The 23,961-nt window shown below is 46.5% G+C and overlaps 1 protein-coding gene and 1 pseudogene across 2 annotated transcripts in view; one reads left to right on the forward strand and one right to left on the reverse strand.

The window, feature by feature from the left end:
* Nucleotides 1-23,961, reverse strand: part of tgfbr3 (transforming growth factor, beta receptor III) — a 72,723-nt gene that overhangs the window by 13,981 nt on the left and 34,781 nt on the right. For both annotated transcript variants that reach the window (XM_061825019.1, XM_061825020.1), the window contains 8 exons: nucleotides 15,314-15,451; nucleotides 9,131-9,317; nucleotides 7,540-7,702; nucleotides 6,125-6,272; nucleotides 4,706-4,895; nucleotides 3,338-3,600; nucleotides 3,113-3,268; nucleotides 882-1,016 (listed from right to left, as the gene is read on the reverse strand). In XM_061825019.1, the coding sequence (XP_061681003.1) occupies nucleotides 882-1,016; nucleotides 3,113-3,268; nucleotides 3,338-3,600; nucleotides 4,706-4,895; nucleotides 6,125-6,272; nucleotides 7,540-7,702; nucleotides 9,131-9,317; nucleotides 15,314-15,451 (1,380 nt within the window). The remainder of the gene's footprint in view (nucleotides 1-881; nucleotides 1,017-3,112; nucleotides 3,269-3,337; nucleotides 3,601-4,705; nucleotides 4,896-6,124; nucleotides 6,273-7,539; nucleotides 7,703-9,130; nucleotides 9,318-15,313; nucleotides 15,452-23,961) is intronic.
* Nucleotides 8,493-8,611, forward strand: LOC133504200 (5S ribosomal RNA; annotated as a pseudogene).

Consider the following 23,961-nt stretch of genomic DNA (forward strand, 5'->3'; position numbering starts at 1 on the left):
AAAGAAATGAATGATGGTCTTTGTTCAGTTGTAATTTCAAAAATATTTCAGAAATTCTGCATGGGTATGTAAACGTACAACTGTACATATATGCAGTCACGTACCTCTTTCATATTAGAATGAAAGTATAGGCTATAAATTTTTCATCGCCTCGAGGTGGCGGTGGCACATGGGAATGAATGCGTACAGCTTTTGACTAACCTCTACATGACAGCATACACTTGTAAAATGTTTTTTTTTTTTTTTGCCTTTTTATCCCTTTGTCTGTACACAATATGTAAAATGTGCAGTATTGATTTTTTTTTTGGGGGGGGGGAATAATGTGCATCATACACGGGAAATTGCGGGTCAAGTATTTGAATTTGTCAGAAATTGGCCGGGACTTGAAGGGGTTTGCACTTGGAAGAGCCCAAATAAAATAATATCACCAAAAAAAAATCCAAGAATTGCTGCTTCAAACCACCAACTGCTGACTACGCGTCTCTTCAGATAAGGCTTCTTGAGACTTCTGTTGGTCTTTTTCTCATTATTAGAATTATACAAAATATCATGTTGCTAAGAGAATCTGGCTTTGAGGGCTGGATTAAAAAAAAAAAAAAACAAAAAAAAAACCAACTTTTGACTTTGAAGGATCCAGAAAACGGCAAAAATGTCCTGAAAAAGGCCACTTCGAACCAAAATGGTTGACCTCCGGCGGTTTTTCTTTTCAGGAATGACTCCTTGAGACTTTTTGTGGTTCTGCTCATGATTGACACGTCTACCAAATTTCATGTTGCCAAGTAAAACTGCCTTCAGGAGCTCAATTAAAAAAAAATATATATATATATATATATATATATATATATATATACGACATTTGTAGTTGTTTCGGAGTCACTTACTCTAATGGTTGACAACTGATCTCTGGGTTGGATCCTTTCCAGGTCCCTGGGGAAGAGGACATCCCCAGATTCCCGGTCGTCGAACTCCAGGGGGCCACCGCTCCCGTCCTTGGTCTCGCCGTGACTTATAAGAACCTAAACACGGAGGAATAAAGAAAAATATGATCCTATGATCGGGAGTGTTTTTGAGCACGGACGATCTTTATCGGATTCAAGGCACGACTTTGACGAGGCCATTCCAAAACCTCGTTTTCATTTATTTTTCCAGAGGTTGAGTTGCTGGTCCGTTTCGGATTGGTGCGGAACCCAAGTGGGCTTCAGGTTGAGGTGACAAACTGATAGCCTAACGTTCTCCTTCAGGGTTTTCTGGTAAAGAGCAGAACTGATGTTTCCATCAATCGCAACAACTCGTCCAGGTCCTGAAGACGCTAAGCAGCCCCTGACCGTCACACTACGACTACCGTTGTTGACCGTTAGTATGACGCGCTTTTTGTTTTTTTTTAAATGCTGTATATCATTCAGTTCACAGAATATTGTCCCAAAGGCCGTTGAAATTATTCAATTTCCTCCCACCCCAACAGTAAGACATGTCTTTATGTTGTTTTTGGTTTGTAGTCCAACAAACTGCTACTTTGTCAGGAATCCTATTTGCCTCAGTTTGTTCTTATTGCGTCATAAACACTAACCCTAACTGAGGCAAAGAAGACCTGCAGTTCTTTCTCCTCCTGGATGAGTTGTCATTGCTCTCTTGGGGTAATAATGAAGGGCGGCCATTTTGTAAAAGTTAACCGCTGTTCTATGTATTCGCCGCTTGAGGATAATGGCTCTTACTGTAGTTTGCTGGAATCCTAAAACTTTCAAACTGACTTTGAATCCTTTTGCCAACTGGCAGGACTGTGGCATTTGGTCGCAGCTTTTTGGAGATCTTTGGGCCGCAGGTTTTTGTACTATTTAAGGGACTTCTGGACTGAGAAGTAGTTCTGGAGGTAACCAGGCTTAGATGCAGTCACTGAAAATGAGATGAATTTTCACAAATATGTATTTAGCCACAGTTAAATCATGATTTAAAAAGCAGGGCATTTACTTTTCACGCATTTTTTCTGAATTTTGTTTACACGGGGTCTGTTTGTCACACATTTACATTTGTTTGATAATCGTAAACAAACTGAGGGAAGAATGTAAAAAAAGTAAGAATTTACTTATTTCACTTCCTCACGACACGATGTAAGCCTTCTTTATGGTTTAATAATTGTTAGAATGTTTACATCGCTTTCAGTCAACCATAAAAAAGTGATGATAAATGCAGTCTACACGTTAAGGAATTCTCCAGTTTCCTGTCGAGTTGAACGCACCCCCCCCCCACCCCCCGCGGAGGTCGTGCGGGATCCGCTCAGTGATAATTCATCTCTTTTAGAGCAGAGTTCAAAGGTTAGCCATTGCTTAACAAAAGCAGCGTTTGGAAAGGCGCCCGAGTTGTTAAAATTGCACCGGGGTGGGGGTTGGGGGGGGGGGGGTGACCGACGGACGGCGAGCAGGATGAGCAAACATCCTGGACGCTTTTCCACAGTATCGCAGATAACAGAGGTCGAACCCCGCAAACACACCACAGAGTTCACGGTCGAGACATTCCGAGACAAGACGCTGACATTTCGTTGTTTCAAAAACAGCCCCCATTTCCTTTATGAGATGGAATTTTATTCTTGAACTTTTTTTGGAGGTGGGGGTTATATTTCCCATACAATGGAACTTAACGACCTGTCAACCACTCGTACAATAACAGCCAATCAGATCAATCTTAACCCCTGGCTTGACACGCCCCTCTCGACGTATTGTCCCACAAGCAATGCTGGTTGCTAGTAGCGTGCGCTTGGAAAACTTCACATTATGAAGAAAATGTTCCTCAGGTGCGCTTAGTTAACGTGCAATTCTGAGGAAAGATATCCTGCTCGGTTACAAGGATATATATATACATATATATATATATATTATATATATATATATATATATATATATATTGCGTGAAATAGTTGAGACCTCTGTGTAGAACTCTCACGGAAAAAAAAACGTACCGCAACATTATCTGGAATACGAGATAGAGAATCGACTTCGAACCGGTTCTGTTCAGTCGCCATTTCTGAAGCTTGCGGGACCTGGCAAGTGTAGCTAAAGGGGCGGAGCTTAAGATCGCCAGTACGGAAAGGTCGGTCCTAACTGCAAGGCAGCGGACTCACAGTGTTGATGTGGAGGGCGTCGGAGCTTCCCCGCAGGGGGTAAACGGTGGTCTGGCACCCGGTGGGCGGCGTCTCCAGCGTGTAGTGGGTGGCGTTGACCGTGGCTTTGCATCGCGGGTCTTCAAGCGTCAGGTTAGCGTGCGCGAAGCCGTTGGCCTGGTGACGCGACAATAACGATGACATTATGCTTTTCCGATCAAAACTCTGGCGGGGTTTTGTACTCACTCGGAGGCTCTCCTTGCTGACGCTGACCACCATCCTGGCGTCCTGGCACTGAACGGCGACCCCCGCGCTGAGGACGGCCCGGTGCTCCTCGGGCTCCGCCTTCTCCCGGGGGCCCTCGTCCAGCAGGGAGGGCAGCGGCGGGTAGGGCAGGTCCCGCGACACGGGCGGAGGGAACAGGAAGGGAAGGACCGGGCGGGGTGGCCCGTTGCCGCGAAGGATGGTCAGCTCCGGCGGGAGCAGGCTCTCCGAGTGGTCCACCGCGTCTGGACGACAAATCCGGTTGGAGCTCAACAAGCCCACGTGCGAGGACGCTAACACTACCTTCATTCCTCTATTTTTTTTACTAAGAGATACGGCAATGCAGTCCCGGCCTAGCGTACTCTACTACTAAAGCATACATTTTAAGCAAAAAATAAATATATTTGTTTAATTATTTTACTATATAAAGTATTTAAACTATACATTATTTCTACTATGCAGTTTATAATCAGGAAAAGCTAAAAAAAAAATGTTTTAAAAAGCCAAACGTTTTAGGCGTGGAACGCATTATTTCTTTTTCCATTCATTGTAATGGGAAACATCGATTTGGTTTTCAAACAAACCACTTCTCGAACCGTTTTCTGGAACGGATTGTGGTCTAAAACCGAGGCATCACTCTTATGTTTGTTCAACTTTACTTCACAATGCAGCTGCATTATTTCAAACCCATTTATTTGATTTATGGGTGACATATTTGAATCGGCGCCAAGAGTTTGATCGGCGCGTTGTCTGACGGCGTGCATGTTGAAGGAAAAGCTAAAAAAAAAAAAAAATGCTTTAAAAGGACAAATTATTTTAGGCTTGGAACGCATTATTTCTTCTTCCATTCATTGTAATGCGAAACATCGATTTGGTTTTCGAACAAATAACTTCTCGAACCGTTTTCTGGAAAGGGTTGTGGTCGAAAACCGAGGCATCACGCTATTAAATGTTCAAACAGTATCTTAATTTAGCATCTTACATTTGTTCAGTGCAGTTCCGTTGTATTCAACTTTACTTCACAATGCAGCTGCATTATTTCAAACCCATTTATTTGATTTATGGGTGACATATTTGAATCGGCGGCAAGAGTTTGAGCGGCGCGTTGTCTGACGGCGTGCACGTTGAAGGAAAAGCTAAAAAAAAATGGTTTAAAAAGCCAAATTTTTGAGGCTTGGAACGCATTATTTCTTTTTCCATTGATTGTAATGGGAAACATCGATTTGGTTTTGGAACAAATGACTTGTCGAAGCGTTTTCTGGAACGGATTGCGGTCGAGAATTTTGCCCCGAGTAAATATTGAAGAGCCGATTTGTGTTGCACAAAGAAAATGAAGTCGGTTTTTGTCACCTTGTTGCCTGAGCCAGACGTTGAAGTGGTTCGCCACGGCCGTGTTGGTGTAGGTGGTGACCGGGCCGTAGCGGTGCTCCTCGGCCCACCGGATCAGCGCCTGGGGCCCGGACGGTAAGGGGCGCTTGGGGGATTTGGACACTTGCATCAGCCTCTCCGTAGTCGAACTTACGCTGATGCTGTCGGAAGCCTACGTGGGGAAAAAGATTTCTTTCTTGTCTCACGTTGGATTCGACAATCCTTGCTGCCGATTGTTTTTTCCATATTCATATTCCACGTTTGAAGTCGAAGTCAAGGCAGCCGCTGCCACGATTGTTACGATTCTCGTACCGTGACGCGCCGCTTCTCCGCCACCGTCAAAATAACGGCTTCGTATGTCGCTACATTGGATATCAATGCAATTTGAAGCTTTTATTTTGAAGCTTTCATGAAACCTTAACCATGCGCTGGCCCCCTGGTGGCTGGTAGACCAAGTTGCGGGCACTGCTGCAAATGAAGCATTGCCTGCATCTTAAAATGTCCATCCATCCATCCATCCATCCATATCCTTAGCCGCTTATCCTCACAAGGGTCACGGAGCAGGAATTCACACTGAATTGATTGGCATCTAAAATGTATATATATATATATATATATATATAAAAAAATAGAATGTGTCGGTGTTCATATTCTTTAATTATGGTAACCAAAATGTGATCACGGTTCAAATTTACTCGAGTATTAGAGCGTCGATTCAGTGGATTTAGGAGCGAGTGATTGACATCAGGACCGGAGTCACATCGGCTGGGCTGGACTCCGTGTGAGGGTCCACATGTGGGCTGTGGCTCACAGCAGCGCCTCGTGACGGTTGTCATTTTCTGTTGGACTCCAGCCGATTGCTGCTTTTCTTGCTCACGTTCGATGGCAATAAAACACCTTAATTGTCCCTTTTTCATTTTCATATCACTATTTGGTAACGCGTTGGTCTCACAGTTCTTAGGTCCCGGGTTCGATCCGGGACCCGCCTGCGTGGAGTTTGCGTGTCCTCCCCGTGCCTGTGTGGGTTTTCCCCGGACACTCCGGTTTCCTCCCACACCCCATAAACACGCGACATTAATTGGACACTCTAAATTGCCCATAGGTGTGAGTGTGCGCGCGACCATTTGTCTCAATGTGCCCTGCGATTGGCCGGCGACCAGTTCGGGGTGTGCCCCGCCTCCAGCCCGTTGACTGCCGGGATAGGTTCCGGCGCTACCCGCGACCCTTGCGAGGATAAGCGGCTAAGAAAATGGATGGATGGATGTTTGGATTTGAAGCTAGCTTGAAAATAAAAATCAATCAATCAATAATCCGACCAATCGCCGGTTCGTAACCGGAAACACTTGAAAGTTGCGACACGGTCAGGTCTTGGTAGCTTTTTGGTGGTCCGGGACTACTCACCACAACGGTGAGCTTGCCCAGTACGTCGTGGGCCCTGATGACCCAGTTGACGGCCTTGACACAGTGGAGCAGCAGGACCACGTCGCGATGGAGCGGCCCGTCGTCCTCCAGCGGACGCAGTTCCACCATCACCTCCACCTGGAACGCACTGGACCGCGAGAGCCCGCCGTCAACGCGCATTTCAGCTTCTGTATAATTCTAACCTCGCATACATATTTTCTTCACATTAAATTATCAATGCCAGGCAAAGGTACCACCATTACATATTTAATGCGCGACACATGATGCTGTATACGTTTTTTTATATTCACACTTTGTCAGTACCTCTAACGGACCGTATTTTCATCACCCATACATCCATTTTATTTGCCGCTTATCCTCACAGGGGTCGCGGGGAGTTCCGGGGCCCATCCCGGCTGTCGACGGCCAGGAGGCGGGGCTACACCCTGAACTGGTCGCCGGCCAATCGCAGGGCACGTAGAGAGAGACAACCAATCGCACTCACAATCACACCTATGGGCAATTTAGAGTGTCCAATTAATGTTGGGTGTTTTTGGGATGTGGGAGGAAAACGGGAGTGCCCACCCGGAGAAAACATGCAAACTCCACGCAGGCGGGGCCGGGATGGAACCCGGGACCTCAGAACTGTGAGGCCGACGCTTTACCAGCTGATCCGCCGTCCTGCCCCTTTGATGTTCGACGCAACTATAACGTGCTGTATCTACATATTTAATATTCCACGCAGGCGGCAGGGTGGAGCGGCTGGTAAAGCTGGTAAATATGATCAAACAATCGGCAAGAAGATTTTGGTAAAGCCTCACGGTTCTGAGGACCCGGGTGCGATCCCGAACCCGCCTGTGTGGAGTTTGCATGTCCTCGCCGTGCCTGCGTGGCTTTTCTCCGGGTGGGCACTCCCACATGCGACATTAATTGGACACTCTAAATTGCCCATAGGTGTGATTGTGAGTGCGATCGGTTGTCTCTCTCTCTCTCTCTCTCTCTCAGTGCCCTGCGATTGGCTGGCGACCAGTTCAGGGTGTAACCATCCGCCTCCTGCCCGTCGACAGCTGGGACAGGCTCCAGCACTCCCCACGAGCCTCGTGAGGATAAGCGGCAAAAAAGAAAACGGATTGACAGATATTCTATGCAACAAACATGTACAATATTTACAGACTTAATTATCGATACAATTCCAGTGTAGCATATCTAATGTTGTAGACGGTCCAACGTAGAATATTTAAGGTTCGACGGAATGAACGGCGCATATAAACGCAATATGTACTGTCAGACGTGACATGAACTTATTAAATTCGTCCGCGTTCTTTCTCTTCAAGTGCAACGTAGCACATTTGCGGCACCGCGTAACGTGCGCAGAGGCCACTCCCCCCCCCCCCCCCCCCCCCGACGGCGCTGACCCGCTGGAGGTGGGCGCCTGCAGCTCCAGAACGTGGACCTCCCGCTCGCGGTGGCCGGCGGACAGCACGCAGCCCGCCGACGGTTGCGGCTCCACGTAGCCGCCGAGGTAGTTGAGCGACAGGAACTTGTTGTCGATCTTGCACGTGTCGGAGAAGAGAGGATCTGCGGGGACACGGCGCCGTTGTTACACGTTAACGACGGGTGACCCCAAATATTGGTTTCGTGACCTTTTGTCAATTTGTCTGTCTGCGTGTGTTTCAGGTTCAAAGGAGCAAGGTTAGCATCTGGTCCGGATTTCAAGCCTTCCACTTCATCCCCGGCTTGTCGCGCGAGCTTCGGTTTTGACGTGACAAATCTTGTCGCGTTTTCAGCGTCGAGAGTTCGACTCCTCCTCGACGCGGACGGACGCTTCCTTATTTGGCGAAAATGAACCGAAGGTAAATTGAACTTTGGCGCCGACGCGGCAGATGACGGAAAAATTCAGATTCTTGACAATCTGTCATCTGGAGTTTGTTCAAATTTGGTAGCGAATTCAATTTTGTCACGGGCCACATTGGACTTGCGGTTTCCCTCAAACGATAAAAATTTTTAACCGCGTCATCCTAAATTCATGAACTAGTTTTGGAATCAGAAATCAAGGGTTTTGAGTTTTTCCAACTAATGTTGTTTGGTCACACAAAAAATGCTTTTAATAGCTCAAACGTTATCATTTATGATACGACAATTTCAAATTTTCATCCAGATTTGACCCCCCTCCCCCCCAAAAAAAAAAAAAAAAAAAAAAAAATCCCAGAAGTTTATGCACATGATTTGCCTCGGCGGGCCACGCAAAACCATGCAGCGGGGCCAGATGTGGCCCCCGGGACTTGAGTTTGACACCCGTGGTGTAAAGCGATGTTCTCTTTCTGGACTGACTTGAGACTTTTTTTGCGGGTCTAGACAGGATAGATAGGGTTGCGGCCACGCTAACCCGAGAACGCCCGATCTCGTCAGATCTCGGAAGCGAAGCGGGTTTGGCCCTGGTTTGTACTCGGATTGGAGACCGCCTGGGACTACCAGGTCCCGGAAGCTCCTCTCCCCGGCGGCTAACGTGCAGAAGGGTCACGTCAGGAAGGGCATCCGCCGTTAAAAACTGTGCCAGACAAATACGCGTTCATCTGGGATGACCCCCTAACGGGACAAGCCGAAAGGAAAAGAAGAAGACGGGGATAGCTCGGCCTGCCAACTTTCAAATTAGCTTCGAGGGCCGAATCCCTGCCCCCGACCCCTCCAAAAACCAAACCGAGGACAAGTCGGTTTTGGAAGGATCCCCTGCAAATGGGAACGGCGTTTTTTTTCGTGGCTCGCCTACCAAACTTCACACCGCTCAGCGAAACCGGATTTCGGGAGGCGAATCCTCTTTTCCCCGCTTTTACTTCTTTCGGGTCCCAGGACAAGCCGATCTTTGACAGGATCCCCGCCGTCGGTTTTCCGATGCCGCTTCGCCCTTCCAGTCGTGGCTTCTCGAGAATTTTTTTCCCCCAATTTCACATCGCAAAGTGAAAAACACGCAACCCAAAAGAACCTGTCGAGGAACGCCGGGAATTTCACCTTCTCCGACTTTGATGTAGATGTCTTGCGTGGTCCTGAGCTCGCTGAAGGAGGTGACGGCGCCGTACAGTTTCTGGGCCCAGCCGAGGAGGTGCTCGTTGCCGTGGGGGAGCAGGAGCTCCTTTCGGACCCGGCAGGAGAGCGAGAAGTTTCCCGGCTGGAAGCGGACCTCCGAGCCTTCGGGTACCTTGAGTGGGGGGGGGTGGACGAAAACACTGCATGTAAACAGAAGCGCTGGGAATGACTTTTCGGATGCAATATCGGGGGGAAAAAAAAAAATGGAATCGGGCGGCGCGCCCTTAAAAATAACGAGAAGGAACTTTCGGTCCGCGGCGCTCGCCCGCCTGCTAACGTCAGATAAGCGGCGTCGCGTTCCGAGACGTGAACGCAGCGCGAGTGAGACGTCGTCCCGGGGCGGACGTGAATTCATCGTCACGTTTTCGGAACATTTTCGATTGTTACAGATGTTTCGTCGAAGGTGGACGAGAAGGTCCGCTTCCGAGACGCGTACGTTCGGTTCATCGAAAAAATATCCGCGCGTACGACATCGCTCCGGCTGTCTTTGTCGGGCGGGGCCATCAATGAAGCGATGTTTGCGAAATATGTAAATGTTGCCTGACGCTTACGTAAATATTTACGCTCGGTTCTCCAAAGGAAAGTTCTTTGATTTTCACAAACGGGATGAGGGAGCAGTAAAATGAGAACGACGGATAACGAGAAGGATGTCGAGGTGAGGAGAAAAGAACAAAAATATGAAAAAAACAAAAAAAACAAATACAGATTCAAAGCGATGATCAAGCATGCGTGCAAAACCTTAACTTCAATTCTGAATATGTACATTTGTCTACAATCATATTTGAAGCTTCCATGTCAGCAGCCTCCGTTACGTTAACCGAAGATTGCAAATCGTCTGCGACGTCGATGGGACGAGCTGGGCCCTCTTTGATGTCTGCGAAATATGTACATCGAGCTCCATTCAAAGATTCCCTCGCGTCTTGCAACGATTAACATCATGTCAGGTGTGCTGGAAATTGGAAACGTGCGTCTGGCCAAGTTTATTGGGTCATTTGCAGGAGTGAGGCCGTAATTAGCCGGAATTTGAGCGGGCCGGCGCCGGGCGCCAAATGAGACCTCAAGAATTCGAGGCAGGGAAGCCAAGAGAGCACTTGAACGCATCGCAAATTCGCTCACGGAACGCTCAGAAATGGACTCTGCTGGCCCGTGTTTACAGAACCAATGATGAGGAAAACGTGGTTTAGCACACCCCCGTGCCGGAGCAAGAAAGTTCCGGGTTTGAATCTCGGCCTTGGAGCAATACACGTTGACACGTTTGTGGAACGCAACTCGCGCCTTTTTGGAAACGTCGCAGACAAATTTGAAGGTATTTTATTTCAAATGGACGTGAAAAAGAATTTGCGGTCTTTTTGATGACCCTCCCTCACTGATTTTGGGGTTTTCATATTTTTGCAAACGCCAAAAGGCATTTTTGCGGCTTAGGATGATGGAGCACATCACTTTTGTAAACCCACGCCGCGTATTTTGTAAACAAAGTATACAGGTGGAACTAATCGATTATCTAATCAATCGATGATTTTTGATTCATTGTCCAAATCTTCAGGATTTCAGCCTTTCAACAGTACAATCAATAATTATATCGATGATAATAAAGCAAAGTCTTTTAATATGTAAAACAACGATCTACATTTTTGCCAATTATCTAATATGCTACAGTAACCGAATCATCAATTTCTCTTTGGATATTTCCCGCTCTTGCAAGATGAAATAATGTTTAAAAAAAACAATCTGATTAATCAAAAAGAGAAATCGATTAGTTGATTATTTAAATAATCATAAGTTCCATCCATTTTTCCATAAACAAGAACAATTTACCATAATTCCTGGCCGGCGTGAAAACTGTGCCAAACAAATATGAGATGTCACGCTGTGGCGACCCCTAACAGCACAAGCCAAAAGAAACTTACGAGAGCGCACCCGGTGATAAGCCTCACCCGGTACATTTGTAAAGGAAATACCATTTGGTACATACGTACGCCGCAGGCCTGTAAAAGCCGCAAGTGCCCACGTTGAAACGAGAGATATTTACAAAGAACGACAATACACAGAGAGTTTAATCCTTACGCCAACGCTAGCGCCGCGCTAACGCCAGCGCCGCACTAACACCAGCAAAGCGCTAACGCCAGCACAGCGCCACGCTAACAGGGCAGGTTAAAAAAAAAAAAAAAAAAAAAAAAAAAACATACTGGTAAAAATCACCGAGACAAGGCAGTAACCCGCCAGCGCAGTGCTAACAGGGTCGGACCGTTAAAAGTCACTTCCTCGGCACGTATATTCCGCCGGCCTCACTTTTACCTTACTCCGCTCGAGCGCCCCCTTGCGGCCGTTAGAAAAAATGCACACGTTTGCCGTATCACAGCATAAACCGCAGGGTTGAAAGCGTGTTAAAAATGTCGCAGCTTGTAGGCCGGAAATTACGGAAGTCTTTCGATAATCCTCGCTGACCTTTGTAAACGTAAATTTGGATTTTCTGTTCAACGGCAGATACAATTTACATATTTCAATAACCTTGCCCTTCATATTTTTGTAAACATGGGGTGCACTTCCGAAAATTTCCGACTTTGGCAAAGCGAACGTACATTTTTGTATGCATTAAAGACAATTTGAGAGGAAAGCGAAGGTTTACCAACCAAATACATTTTACGATCTGTGCCTCAAAGATTAAATTTTTGCTGGTGTCTCGTGAGTTGGATCGAAAACTCCAAATTGTCTCAACAACAATAAAAAATAATCGGTATGCATGCAAACTACGTAAATAAAAGGAGGTTTGGCAACGAAAAGTGTAAAAGTGAGACGTTTTCGCCGTCTCCGCCCCAACGCTAATTGAAACCGACTGCAGACAGGAAAGAAAGACGTGCGTTCCGGTCCGAACTAACGGCGGCTCCAATAAAAAAAATAATAATAAAAAAAAAAAAAACCCAAACGCGTCTGCGTTGCATTGTTTCCGTCATGACGGCAACGACGACCAAGCCGAAGCAAACCGAACGTCTTGGCGGACAAACAACGGGCAGCGCGAGCCAGCAGTCAAGAGGGGGGGGGGGGGGGGGGGCAGGGGGGGGGAGGAATGTCAAGCGTTTATTCCATCAAGACGAGTCAAACCCCCCCCCCCCCCCGAACCCCTCGAAACGCAACAAAAGTCAACAAGGCCGACGCGTCCCCGGAGAGTCGCGTCAGCGCCCGCTGATTGACGGCCCGCGCCGGGGAGGATGCGTTTTACTGCAAAAAGGGGGGTGCGGGGGGGGGGGGGGGGGGGGTGGGCCTCACTTCGGCCTGTTTTGCAGGAAGCCAAAAACGCGCAGCGAGCCGGCCGAGGGCGACAACCTCGGCCTGTGAAGCGTTTCCGCCGGGGCGCCGGACGGACGACCGACGGCGGAGGAGACTCGTGATCCGTACGGTGGGGGGGGGGGGGGGGGGGTATCCCGGTCCGAAAAGCGGCTCGTCCAACTTCCCGAGCTGACCTGAACTCATCACATGTGGCGCCGACATTCGGAAGAAAGTCAAAGAGCCCCTTTTGGACGTTCACGGTTGAGATTCATCCGCCCAGCCATTTCCTATGCCGCTTATCCTCACGAGGGTCGCGCCGGAGCCTATCCCAGCTGTCAACGGGCGGGAGGCGGGGCACACCCTGAACTGGTCACTGGCCAATCGCAGGGCACATAGAGACAAACATGCCACAATCCCACCTATGGGCAATTTAGAGTGTCCATTTAATTGCATGTTTTTGGGACGTGGGAGGAAACCGGAGAACCCAAAGAAAAGCCACGCAGGCACGAGGAGAACATGCAAACTCTACACAGGGAAGGCCGGGATTGAACCCGGGACCTCAGAACTGTGAGGCCAACGCTTTACCGAACGATCCACCGTGCTGCCGATTCAGATTCACTGGCTCGCAAATTCTCCCATTTTTTGATTTTTTTCGATGAAAGAGCTTTTACTGAGAGCCCTCTCGAATATTCTTAGTGACCGGACGATAAAAATGAAAACCAAGGCTGTAAAAATCGACAGGATTTTTTTCCCCCCCACAAAAATCTAATTTTTGAATAATTGTTTCGACACAAAAGATGAATTAAATTGGTGAATTACCCCCGGCCTCGAAAAAAAAACCCAGAACATAATAAACCCCGCTGTTCAGTTGTATTTAACTTTTAATCACAATCTATGTGTTTGGAATTGATTTTACGGATTAAAAAAATAAAATAAAAATCAACTTGACTAAATCACATAATCGCGGAGCTCAAATAAAAATTAGATTAAAATTAAAATTTAAAATAAAAATAAAAAAGATTACAAACCCAAATGTGTTATTTTCACTGGTGGTCCAATGGCTCCCTCTAGTGGTATGTTAAGAACGTCCCCGTTTTCAAACAAATCCGAAAATTTTGAGATTTTTTTGCTTCTCTTTTCGAACGAAAATCGGCCCTTGACAAAATCCAGAAATAACATATTGCGCGGTCTAGACCAGCTGACCCACGACGCGTATTGCTGTGAATTCCCACGCCCCCGAAAAAACCCGGAAATGACATAATACGCGCGGCGCAACCAGCGCACTTTTGTTATTGTGTATGACGCAGCCTCTGTACGCAGACGTGTCCCGGTAGGGACTGTTTTTTTTTTCTTCTTCTGGAGGACTCTACTACTAAAGCATACATTTTAAGCAAAAAATAAATATATTTCTGAAATTATTATTACTACTTGTATTTCTACAATGCAGTTTATTATCAGGAAAAGCTTAAAAAAGGCTTTTAAAAAGCCACATTTTTTAGGCTTGGAACGCATTATTTCTTTTTCCATTCATTGCAATGCGAAACATCGATTTGGTTTTCGAACAAATCACTTCTCGAACCGTTTTCTGGAACGGATTGAGCTGGAGAACCGAGGGATCACTGTATTAAATGTTCAAACAGTATCTTAATTTCACATCATACATTTCTTCAATGCAGTTCAGTTGTATTCAACTTTACTCCACAAAGCAGCTGCATGATTTCAAACCCTTTTATTTAATTTATGGGCGACATATTTAGAGTTCGAGCAGCGCGGCGGCATCTGACAGCGCTCACGTTGAAGCGGCTTTGCGCAAATTGGCTGCGCTTTGTGCGGAATTCTTTCGGGAGGCGTCACGGCCACGAGAAGCCAACAAGAGCCTGAAGCCTTTTTTTGGAGTGTTTTTAATTCCACGAGCAAACATTTAACGCTGCGCGAGTCAACGTCGTTAGCAACTCATCATCATACTTTTTTGTGTTTTTTTTAATTCAAATAAACATCTCAGGCATCGCAAAAGAGACGACGGCCGAACGTAAGCTGAAGCAGAAGCAGTCAAAACGACGGAGACGACGCCCCAAACGTTAGCTTGCCTCGTCGCGCGTCGCGCCAGCTGCGTTCCGTCCGTCGCGGCCGCCGAGTCGGCGTTGACGCCTGACGGCGACCCGGTGGCCGTTCTTACGAAATGCGTGCGGTACTGGAGAACTGAACCCATCTGAATCTGGAAAAAAAAACGTCGTCCGCGAAACGACAATCATAACTGAGCGATGGAGCGCTTTTTTTTTTTTTTTTTTTTTTGGAATGCTGAAGTCCAGCAGAAGGGGGCGACAAAACCGGCCGATTATACCTTGAAAATGTTTCCAATAGTTAAAGTAATTTATTCAAATTTTTTTAATGGAAATAAAAGAAAGTTGTATACATATGTGTCACTTTAAAAAAAAAAAACAAACATCATTTGAAATACTAATACATAAAAATAAAAATAATTATAATTTTTGAGACAAAAAAATCCCACAAAATTTGCACAAAATTGTATGTCGTATGTGTTGAATAATTAATTTATATCGAATTCTAAAAAATAGAAATAAAAAAGACAGCAACCCAGTAGGTGACTGCTTAGCACATCTGCCTCATAGTTCTTTGGGCCCGGGTTGAAATCCGGGCTCGCCTGCTTGGGGTTTTCATGCGGTCTACGCGAGTTTTCTCCGGTTTCCTCCCACATTCCGAAAACACGCACGGACCCCCCGTGAGGATAAGCGGACGGAAAAATGGATGGACGAAGCGACACAACGGCGGCGATGTCCGGGATGCAAAGAGTTGTCGGGTCTCGCGCGAGGAAGGCAAACTCACGTGAAAGACGCGGCGGACGCCCGGGGCGAGGCCCTCCGTCTTCACCTTCCACACGAGCGCCTCGGGGGAGTTGAGGACCAGGACCAGAGGCTTCCGGTGGCGCAGCAGAGACTGGATGGGTTTCACGTGCAGCTCCACCTGCCGCGCAAACGCACAACGGAGGATCGTGAGGCCGCCGCCGCCGCCGCCGCCGCCGCCGCTGCTGCTTTGCATTTTTGAGTGCTCGGCAACCGCTTTCGGACATCTTTGGTGTTTTGCTCAACGGCGTTTGGGGGAGACGGGAAAAAACCAAAACCAAAAACAAAAAACACCCCAATAACGAAAACAAAACAAAAATACACACACACAAAAAAAAAAACACCAATAACAAAACAAAAACAACAACAAAAACAAAGTGTTGCGAGCGCGCGTTGCGTAACTCGTGGCCACGTTCTTGCTTTTAGCAGCACGAGTACGACGGCCATTTTTTCCGATGAGACGAGTATTGCTTCGACACTGCTACTACAGACACTACTGCTATCGCTACAACTATGTCTATGACTAATATCTACGCTTCTGTTTCGACTACCACCACCAGTATTTGTATGGCGCAATATTCTACGATTTCCACGGTATGACTTTTCCCACGACCACCGCGTATATTTCTAAAACTGCAACTATTACTGCTATGATTTGTACTGCATTATACTGCCACTTCTTCTCTTTATAAAAGTACTACTGTACTTCTGCAGCCTGTACTACACCTACTACAAATGCTCTTAATTGTACTGTACTACTTTACTGTTTATACTACTACGACGTGTACTCTACCAGAATTTTTACGTTTTACCATTTCTGCTCATACTTGTACTCTGTCTACTACGACTGCTACTTACTTTTATTACTCCTGTCCAACTACTATTACTGATAATACGTGCACTATGTCCTACTACTGCTCCTCTCTAGTAGCACATACTACCAGTAATACTACTACTTTTTCATTTTCCATTTCTTCTACATGAACTCCTCCTATTTCTACTACTTCCAGTATGCTATTACTTGTACTGTGCTGTATTACTTTTACTGTTTATATGACTATAACTACTACTACAACTTCTACTCTACCACACTGCTAGTTGTACTATTTCTGCTCATACTTGTACTCTGTCTACTACGACTGCTGCTCACTTTTATTACTCCTGTCCAACTACTATTACTGATAATTCGTGTACTGTGCCCTGCTACAGCTCCTCTCTAGTACTACCTAGTACCAGTAATACTAGCACTTTTTCCAATTTCTATTTCTTCTCCTTGAACTCTTCCCATTTCGACTACTTTGAGTACGACTACCACCGCCGGCACCTGCGCCACACGGTCGCTTCTCTGCGCTTCCTTTTTGGTGTTCCCACGCTACTCAAACGAGTCCAATTGACGCGCGGTTAATCACATGAGCGGAGGCTGAAAGACGCTCATTATTGCCCCACTTCGACCCCCCCCAAAAAAAAAAAAAAGAAAGAAAAAGAACGCCCTTTGTTGGGCTGCCGCAGTCCGCGGCCTGTGAGCCACGGACGGCGGGCGCGAAACCGCTTGGCCTACGAGCGGATGACTGTTGCGATGCCTTCAAGGACGCTGCGGGATTTGATTCCCCGCACATGCGAGTTGTTGCCGTACGTCGCTTCTACTTCTCTGAAGACTTTCCTGGGGATTTGTTTTTATTTTTATACCAGCAACTACTCCCCGTTTTGTCACGTTGTCGATCGCAGATTTATTTATTGTTTTGTCATATTAATACATCTTTTTGCACTTCCCCCCAAAAAGTGAATTTGTCTTTGAAGCAAAGACTGTTTTGTTGTTTTTGCCTTTGCCTATTAACATTTTTTCGCTTCTTTAATGTGATGCTTAAAGGGAATGGAAGGATTGCAGTGTATCCTTTTTGCTAATATTATCCAGTTTTTATGCTGAATCTTCTTCTTCTCCTTTCGGCTTGTCCCGTGAGGGGTCGCCACAGCGCATCATCTTAGATGAACGCATATTTGTTTGGGACAGTTTTGACGCCGGACGCCCTTCCTGACGCATGAATACGAATCGTAAATCTGTTATGACAGAAACATTTTCATTTTTCGATTATCTGCAACAAATGATCGCAGTTTGCCGGAGTCGCCGGAAAGAGACGGAAACGTGGCGGGAAAAGACGATCGGGGGCCTTCGATATCCTGAATGTATATAAAAAAAAAAAAGTCGGTCTTGTTTTGAAATTATGCAAACGCCGCGTATTTCGTGATTTGGTACGCGACAACCGCGGCGACTACTTTGCGTGTACCAAAACACACCCAAGCCCATAATGTAGTCCAAATTGGTATATTTTTTTAAACGATAATTAAGTGATAACATAATAATAAGATGCTGCTTTCTTTCGGCTTGTCCCGTTAGGGGTCGCCACTGCGTGTCATCTCAGATCAACGCTCGTATTTGTTTGGCACAGTTTTTGAATAATAAGAAAATGAGCTAAAAATAATAATAAGTCATTTTTACGGATTGGTTTAAGCTTCGGATCACTGAGGAATTCTCGAAACGAACGAGTTTTTCTTCGGCGTGAATACAAAAGAGAGTTTATCGGCGTTCCATAACGGCCCGTCACAGATTTTGCGATGCACGAGGCTCCGCCCACAAAATAAGTCGTATTGCGGGCAAGAGAAACTAGGTCAAATTTCGCTGACTTTAATTCATAAACACTTTTTTTTTGGGGGGGGGGGGGGACACACCGAACAGGATATGCATTTTATGGAACAGTCGAACATAGATTTTCCTCTAGATAAGATCATTTGCATTAGAAATGACACATTCCTTACACTTTAAGACTATTTAGTGTTTCAACAATTTCATTTGTGAATTGAGTTTTTTTTTTTTTTAATACACTCAAACAGAAAGATACACAAAAAAGATTTACATCTGCAGCCTTCCCATGAAGCCTGCTTTATGGTTATTGTTACTACGAACAGAGTTTAACTTATATTTACACATGTACGACACTCAAGAATGCGAGTATGAGACGTATTTTTGGCCGGCCGAATGTACGCAGGTCGCGTATTTCTAATTCCTCGCAATATCCATCTTCCTAACTTCAGTGTATGAAATAAAACAACATTTTTTTTCCCCCTGGTGACATTTCAGCTCGTGTTTTCTCATTTTTGTGTTACCATTAACTGTTTAACTTACTTGCACATCTTATTTTAAACATTCCAAGTTGTTCATTTTTGTTTTTTTTTACAATTCATAAATGGAACAAGACTTTTCCATTTTTTTTTTTTTTTTTAAAATCTTGTGATAATTTACTGCCGTACAGTTTTTGGAGTCACGTGGCCGCAGAAAGTGAGGCAATTACAGCCGAATTATCAGCACAAAAAGCCCCCAAAATAATCAGTAAAAAGTTACACTGAGGGAAAATAAACACCGCAAGGAAAATGAGACGGGCTCCAAACAAACAAGATAAGAAACTTTATGCTTTTTGCGTGTGCATATTTTTGAAACCTCCTTCCCTTCCCCCAACCGCCCGCCGCAAACCCTGGAAAAACCCTCTCATTGGTCCTCAGAGAGCAACAACGAAAGCAAACAACAACCGTCAGATAGCATCGAGCACAGATGAAAAGTTTTGGAGACGCAGACAGAACGAAAACGAGATGTGAATCACCTGAATGACATTGAAGAGGATAACAAAAAAAAAAGGGCTGAGAGGAGCCATTGTGTGCCGCAAGTGGAGCTACAAATGAGAGCCAGGAGGAGGCCCCGCGTCGTCGCGTCCAACACAAAAAGCTGGCTAACGCGTGTCAAAAAAAAAAAAAAATTCTCCATTTTGTTTACATCTGACAAGCATACAAGCCAAAAAAAAAAAAAAAAAACCAGATAGCAAAGGGAGTCGACGTCATCACTGCTCAAACGTGGCGAAAAAAATACGCCGCACCGGTGACGATCCAAGGCGTCAAAGTCGTTTGTTCGCAAAAAGCTGAGCGGCATCGAGGCAATGAAAACAAAAACAGGAAGTAGCGACAGAGCGCGGCGAGCTGATGAGGGAATCTACACCTTCGAAAACAAATTGAGTTACGTTTGCAGCTTTTTGTGAACGGAGTACTTTGAATTTGTTTGCAAAAAGTCTCGTCCTCCTCTCTAGCTTATAAAAAAAAAAAATGACCTTTTGATGACAAGCGACAAGCATATAGCGGGTAAGCAACAAGCTAGCCGAAGAAACTGGCATACCGTCAAATTTCACGAACAAATTCACACACTCAAATCCGAATCAAAAAGTGCTTTGTTCACAAAAAGTTGTGGCCTCCCAAGGCAAAGACCAGAATGGGAAGTAGCAACATGAAGCAAAACAAGATTATGAAAGACTTGATGTTCGGTTTTCAGGCATCGCAGAGAAATTAAGGTCATTTTGGAGCTTTTGGTGACCAAAAGACTGTTTAATTTTTGCGCACCGACGACATCGTCTGGCATCTAACGAACCAGCAACTCCGAGAAGCTAACAAAGGTCAAAAAACCACAGGTTCAAATGCATCCCACCTGTCACAGAAGGTCCAAAATCAAAATGTGCTTTGTTCACAAAAAGTTGAGCCTTCTCAAGGCAAAGGAGACCAAAATAGGAAGTAGCAACAAAAAGCACAACAAGCTTAAGGAGGACTTGATGTTCAATTTTCAGCCATCGCAAGCAAATTAAGGTCATTTTGGAGCTTTTGGTGACCACGAACGACACTGTTTAATTTTTGCGCACCGACGACATCGTCAGGCATCTAACGAACCAGCAAGTCCGAGAACCTAACAAAGGTCAAAAACTACAGATTCTAATGCATCCCACCATTCACTGAAGGTCCGAAATCAGAAAAGTGATTTGTTCACAAGAACGAGTTAGCAACCCAATCGGCAATAACAAAAGGTAGTTCAAGTGCTTCACCTCAAATGCACACAAGTGACCTTTGTTTACAAAAAGTCAAAACTCAACGTGGCTAAACGGGTTGCAAAAACTTGTAAACATGAAACCGCACCGCCGACGATCGCCCCGAACCAGTCCCGCCAAATCGAAACCGTTTGCTCACAAAGAGTTTCGACTCCCGACAGCAGCTGCCGAGCATCTGCCGTCGCCGCTTTCATGTGGTCCGAGTTCCCGCCCTCCGCGGCTGCACTCCAGCGATTGGCTGTCGCGGCGTAAACGAGCGAGGGGATTTGAGGGCGCGGACGGGGTCCCGTCTAGACCGATCGCGTTACCCAAATTGGAATTCCTCACTGGGGGGGGGGGGGGGGGACGACAGCTGTGAGCGAAATAATCGGCTCGCTCCAGTGGCGATGAAACGCAATTCGCACCCGTTGCGCCGAGTCCCTCGCATCAAAGTCGGAACGCGAGCTTTGTCACGGGAAGTAGCGGCCTCTTTCGCACGCATTTCTCGCATAATCATGTCACACGCTCCGCTTTTTGTTGACAAGTAACAAGCGAATTGCAGCTAGCGTCAGACTAACGTAAAGCTACAAAAGATGGATTTAAAGGTCAACTGTCATGCCTACAAACATTCTAAAATAGATATTGTCATGAAAAATACATCTAACGTTATTCACTTCAATGTGTATACGAAAAAAATAAACATGAGCGGAAATTTTCATTCGACATCCGAGTGGTCGCCATATTGGCTGCATCTCCTGTCCGTGACATCACACCGGGACATTCGCCATTGAAAACACGCCGTGTCGCCTGCTATGGGAGTCGAACGCGTCCCTTCTGACACGGAAGCTCTTTTCGAAGAAGATCTGACAACCGAGTGAAGTGGCCGAGGCAATATTGCCCTATTGTTTCGAGCCATATTTAGATGATATGCGGATCATGGCTAAACCGCATGCGGCCGAACCACCTCCATGGAGGTGATAAATAACGGTGCCAGCGAGCGATGACGACAGCGCGGCCAAACCGCCTCCCAGGCCACCCCGGCGGCGCCGCGTCCGCCGATCGCGGCTTCGGCCCAGGTGGCACATCTTTACATTCAGCACCCCGGACTTACGGATGACACTCCCCCCCCAACTATGATTTTTTTTTTTTTTTAAATAGCTATATACGCAGCTAGCTGTCAATTGGAACCCACGAAGTTCTCGTCCTTTACACCCGTGCAATCCATTTTTCCCGACGAACCGGATCTTTTGGAAAAGTACGAAGAGCGACTCCATCGAGCCGGCATTTTGGCTAACACGACGGAACAACGAGCTAGCTTCCCGCAGGTAAAACTAATAGAAACAAACGAGTCCACTCGAGGGCGGTCCCGCCATGTACGTCACTTCCTGCTTCTTCTCGAAAACAAATCCCTCGAGAGGATTTTCATGGCAGGAGTTACAAAAAGCCAAATACGTCGAAATCCTGTTTTGTGGTGAAAAAAAATGGATGGGCCCATTCTGGCTGCCGTTTTTTTCATTAATAACATTCTAAAAATCATGCATTTCATGACAGTTGACCTTTAAGTCTACTACACCGGCCACAAAAAAAATTGATCAAAATAATTTGTTTGCAAAAACCTAGCCCAAGGCTAATAAAACACTACCTTTGGTTCCCAGATGGACTGGAACAAAAGACACGAGTCGCACGAGATTCTAGCGAAAGTCGTTTGTTTGCAAAATGTCGGGTCAAGGAGAGGCCCGACGGAAAGGCGACCAAAACTGCCGGAGCTTATTTAGCTGGATACCGATTCAGATTTTCTCGACTCCCCCCTCGCAATAGAAACGTCATTGGCGTGATCCGCTCGCAACCTTTTTGTTTGCAAAAACAGTCGATTCCCCGACGAAAAGGGAGTTCGCCGCTTTCGACGGCTCTAATTCGGTTCCCGAAGATTGGGGGGGACACATCCAAACATCTTTTAATGAGTCACCACAGGACGAACAAAGGGAGAGCCAAAAACAACAAAAAAAAAAGAAACGGCGAGAGAAATGAAACAGATTTTGAGCAGATGCCACATCAAAAACGTTATAATTGCCTATATTAATAGTTTAAACCCCAACCATAAACATCCCAAAACACTTGAAAAGTCCCACTCAAGCTATTTTCACGCTTTGTCGCTAAATACATTCAACATGTATGAAAATAAGTGCTGAAAACGTGCAGTTAGTACCGAGACGTTTGAAATACATCTCAAAATTCATTTTCAGCATTTGAGCCGGGAGTCACCGATGACGTAGTGGGACCGATTCCCGCTCAGCGATGGTGCCGACATCTGCCCTGCGACCGACTTGACCTTTCGCCCGAAGCTAGCTGGGACAGGCTCCGGCTTTCCCGTAACCCTTGTGAGGATAAGCGGCTTGGATAATGACATGACAATTGAGCCGGTTGTCCCATCAACGTGCTGTCGCTACGTCACCAGGGGGCAGTATGAGTCGAGCCGCCTCCAACGTGTAACTAACAAGCGCCACCTACGGCTATTCGCCAGAATTTCAAGTAACTTATTCATAAACGTTTTGCCATCAAGTTATGCCTGCAACCCAAAAACTGCATTTGTTTGCTGTACATGGGCTCATCTCTCTGTTGTGGGGACCCGTGCAGTCACTACTAAAACCTAACCCGAACCCTAATCCGGGAATTCTAACCCACACGTAATTTCTTTGATTGGACATGTCCAAATTTGGTGAAATTAATTCATTCGTTGGTTTTTGTTTAGTTAGATGGGGGTTTCATAGTTTTGGGGACTTTCCGAGTCGGAGGGGCCCATGGACCTCCCCCGTTGAGGGAGGGGTTCATCCTCAAGCACCTAACCCTAACCGCACGCGGCTACTAGCGCGAGTGGGTTAGCGGACCGGCGTTGGCTCCTTCCCATACTCCGCAGCCTTGCCCCGTGCGCCACGTGTAGCGCCACACAACAAAGACATTCAAGGGAAAGTTAGCTCTTTATTCCCTTCGCTAGTTCGCCAGCTAACGCACGCGCCTGACGGCGGCACGGTCGTTTGAGAGGTCAGTGCCTCGACAATCCAGAGCAATGGTGAGTGTGGTAAGGAAGTGAAGAAACGGGTCCAAGCGGGGTGAGACCAGCTGGCGGAAGGTGTCTGGTGTTCTATGTGACAGAAGAGTCTGAGCTAGGATGAAGGACAAAGTCCATCAAACAGTGGTGAGGCCGGTCATCGTGGACGGATTAGAGACGGCGGCTCTGAAGAGACGACGGGAAGCAGACCTGGAGGTGGCGGAAATGAAGGTGTTGAGGTTCTGGCAGGTCGGACGGGATTAGAAATGAGCTCTGCAGAGGGACAGCCAAAGTTGGATCTTTTGGAGACAAGTTTCGATGGTTTGGACATGTCCAGAGGCGAGAGAGTCTGAGGATGGAGCTGCCAGGCAAAAGAGCGAGAGGAAGAGATAGGAAATTTTGACAGGAGGTGATTCGCAAATCAGCGAGGTTTTACTGGACTAAGTCGACTGCAAAAAAAAAAAAAAAAAACTGCTGATCTCGTTTGTCTGTCTGGATCTTGGTTCTTTCCGGGTGGCTGAGGGCGCAAGAGGAGGCCGTTATCGCGACTCGGCCCGCATTTTCGACGCGCCAGGCCGGGAGGCGAACATGCTGCCCGATTCCCATCAGCGCGCTCAGGTGCAAACGCAAACAAACCGCGGCGGGAGAACGTGTCCAAATCGGCGGGGACACAAGTGTCTTCAAGTGCTCACGAAG

The sequence above is a fragment of the Syngnathoides biaculeatus genome, chromosome 7, assembly GCF_019802595.1.
Source record: "Syngnathoides biaculeatus isolate LvHL_M chromosome 7, ASM1980259v1, whole genome shotgun sequence".
In the NCBI taxonomy this organism is placed as follows: Eukaryota; Metazoa; Chordata; class Actinopteri; order Syngnathiformes; family Syngnathidae; genus Syngnathoides; species Syngnathoides biaculeatus.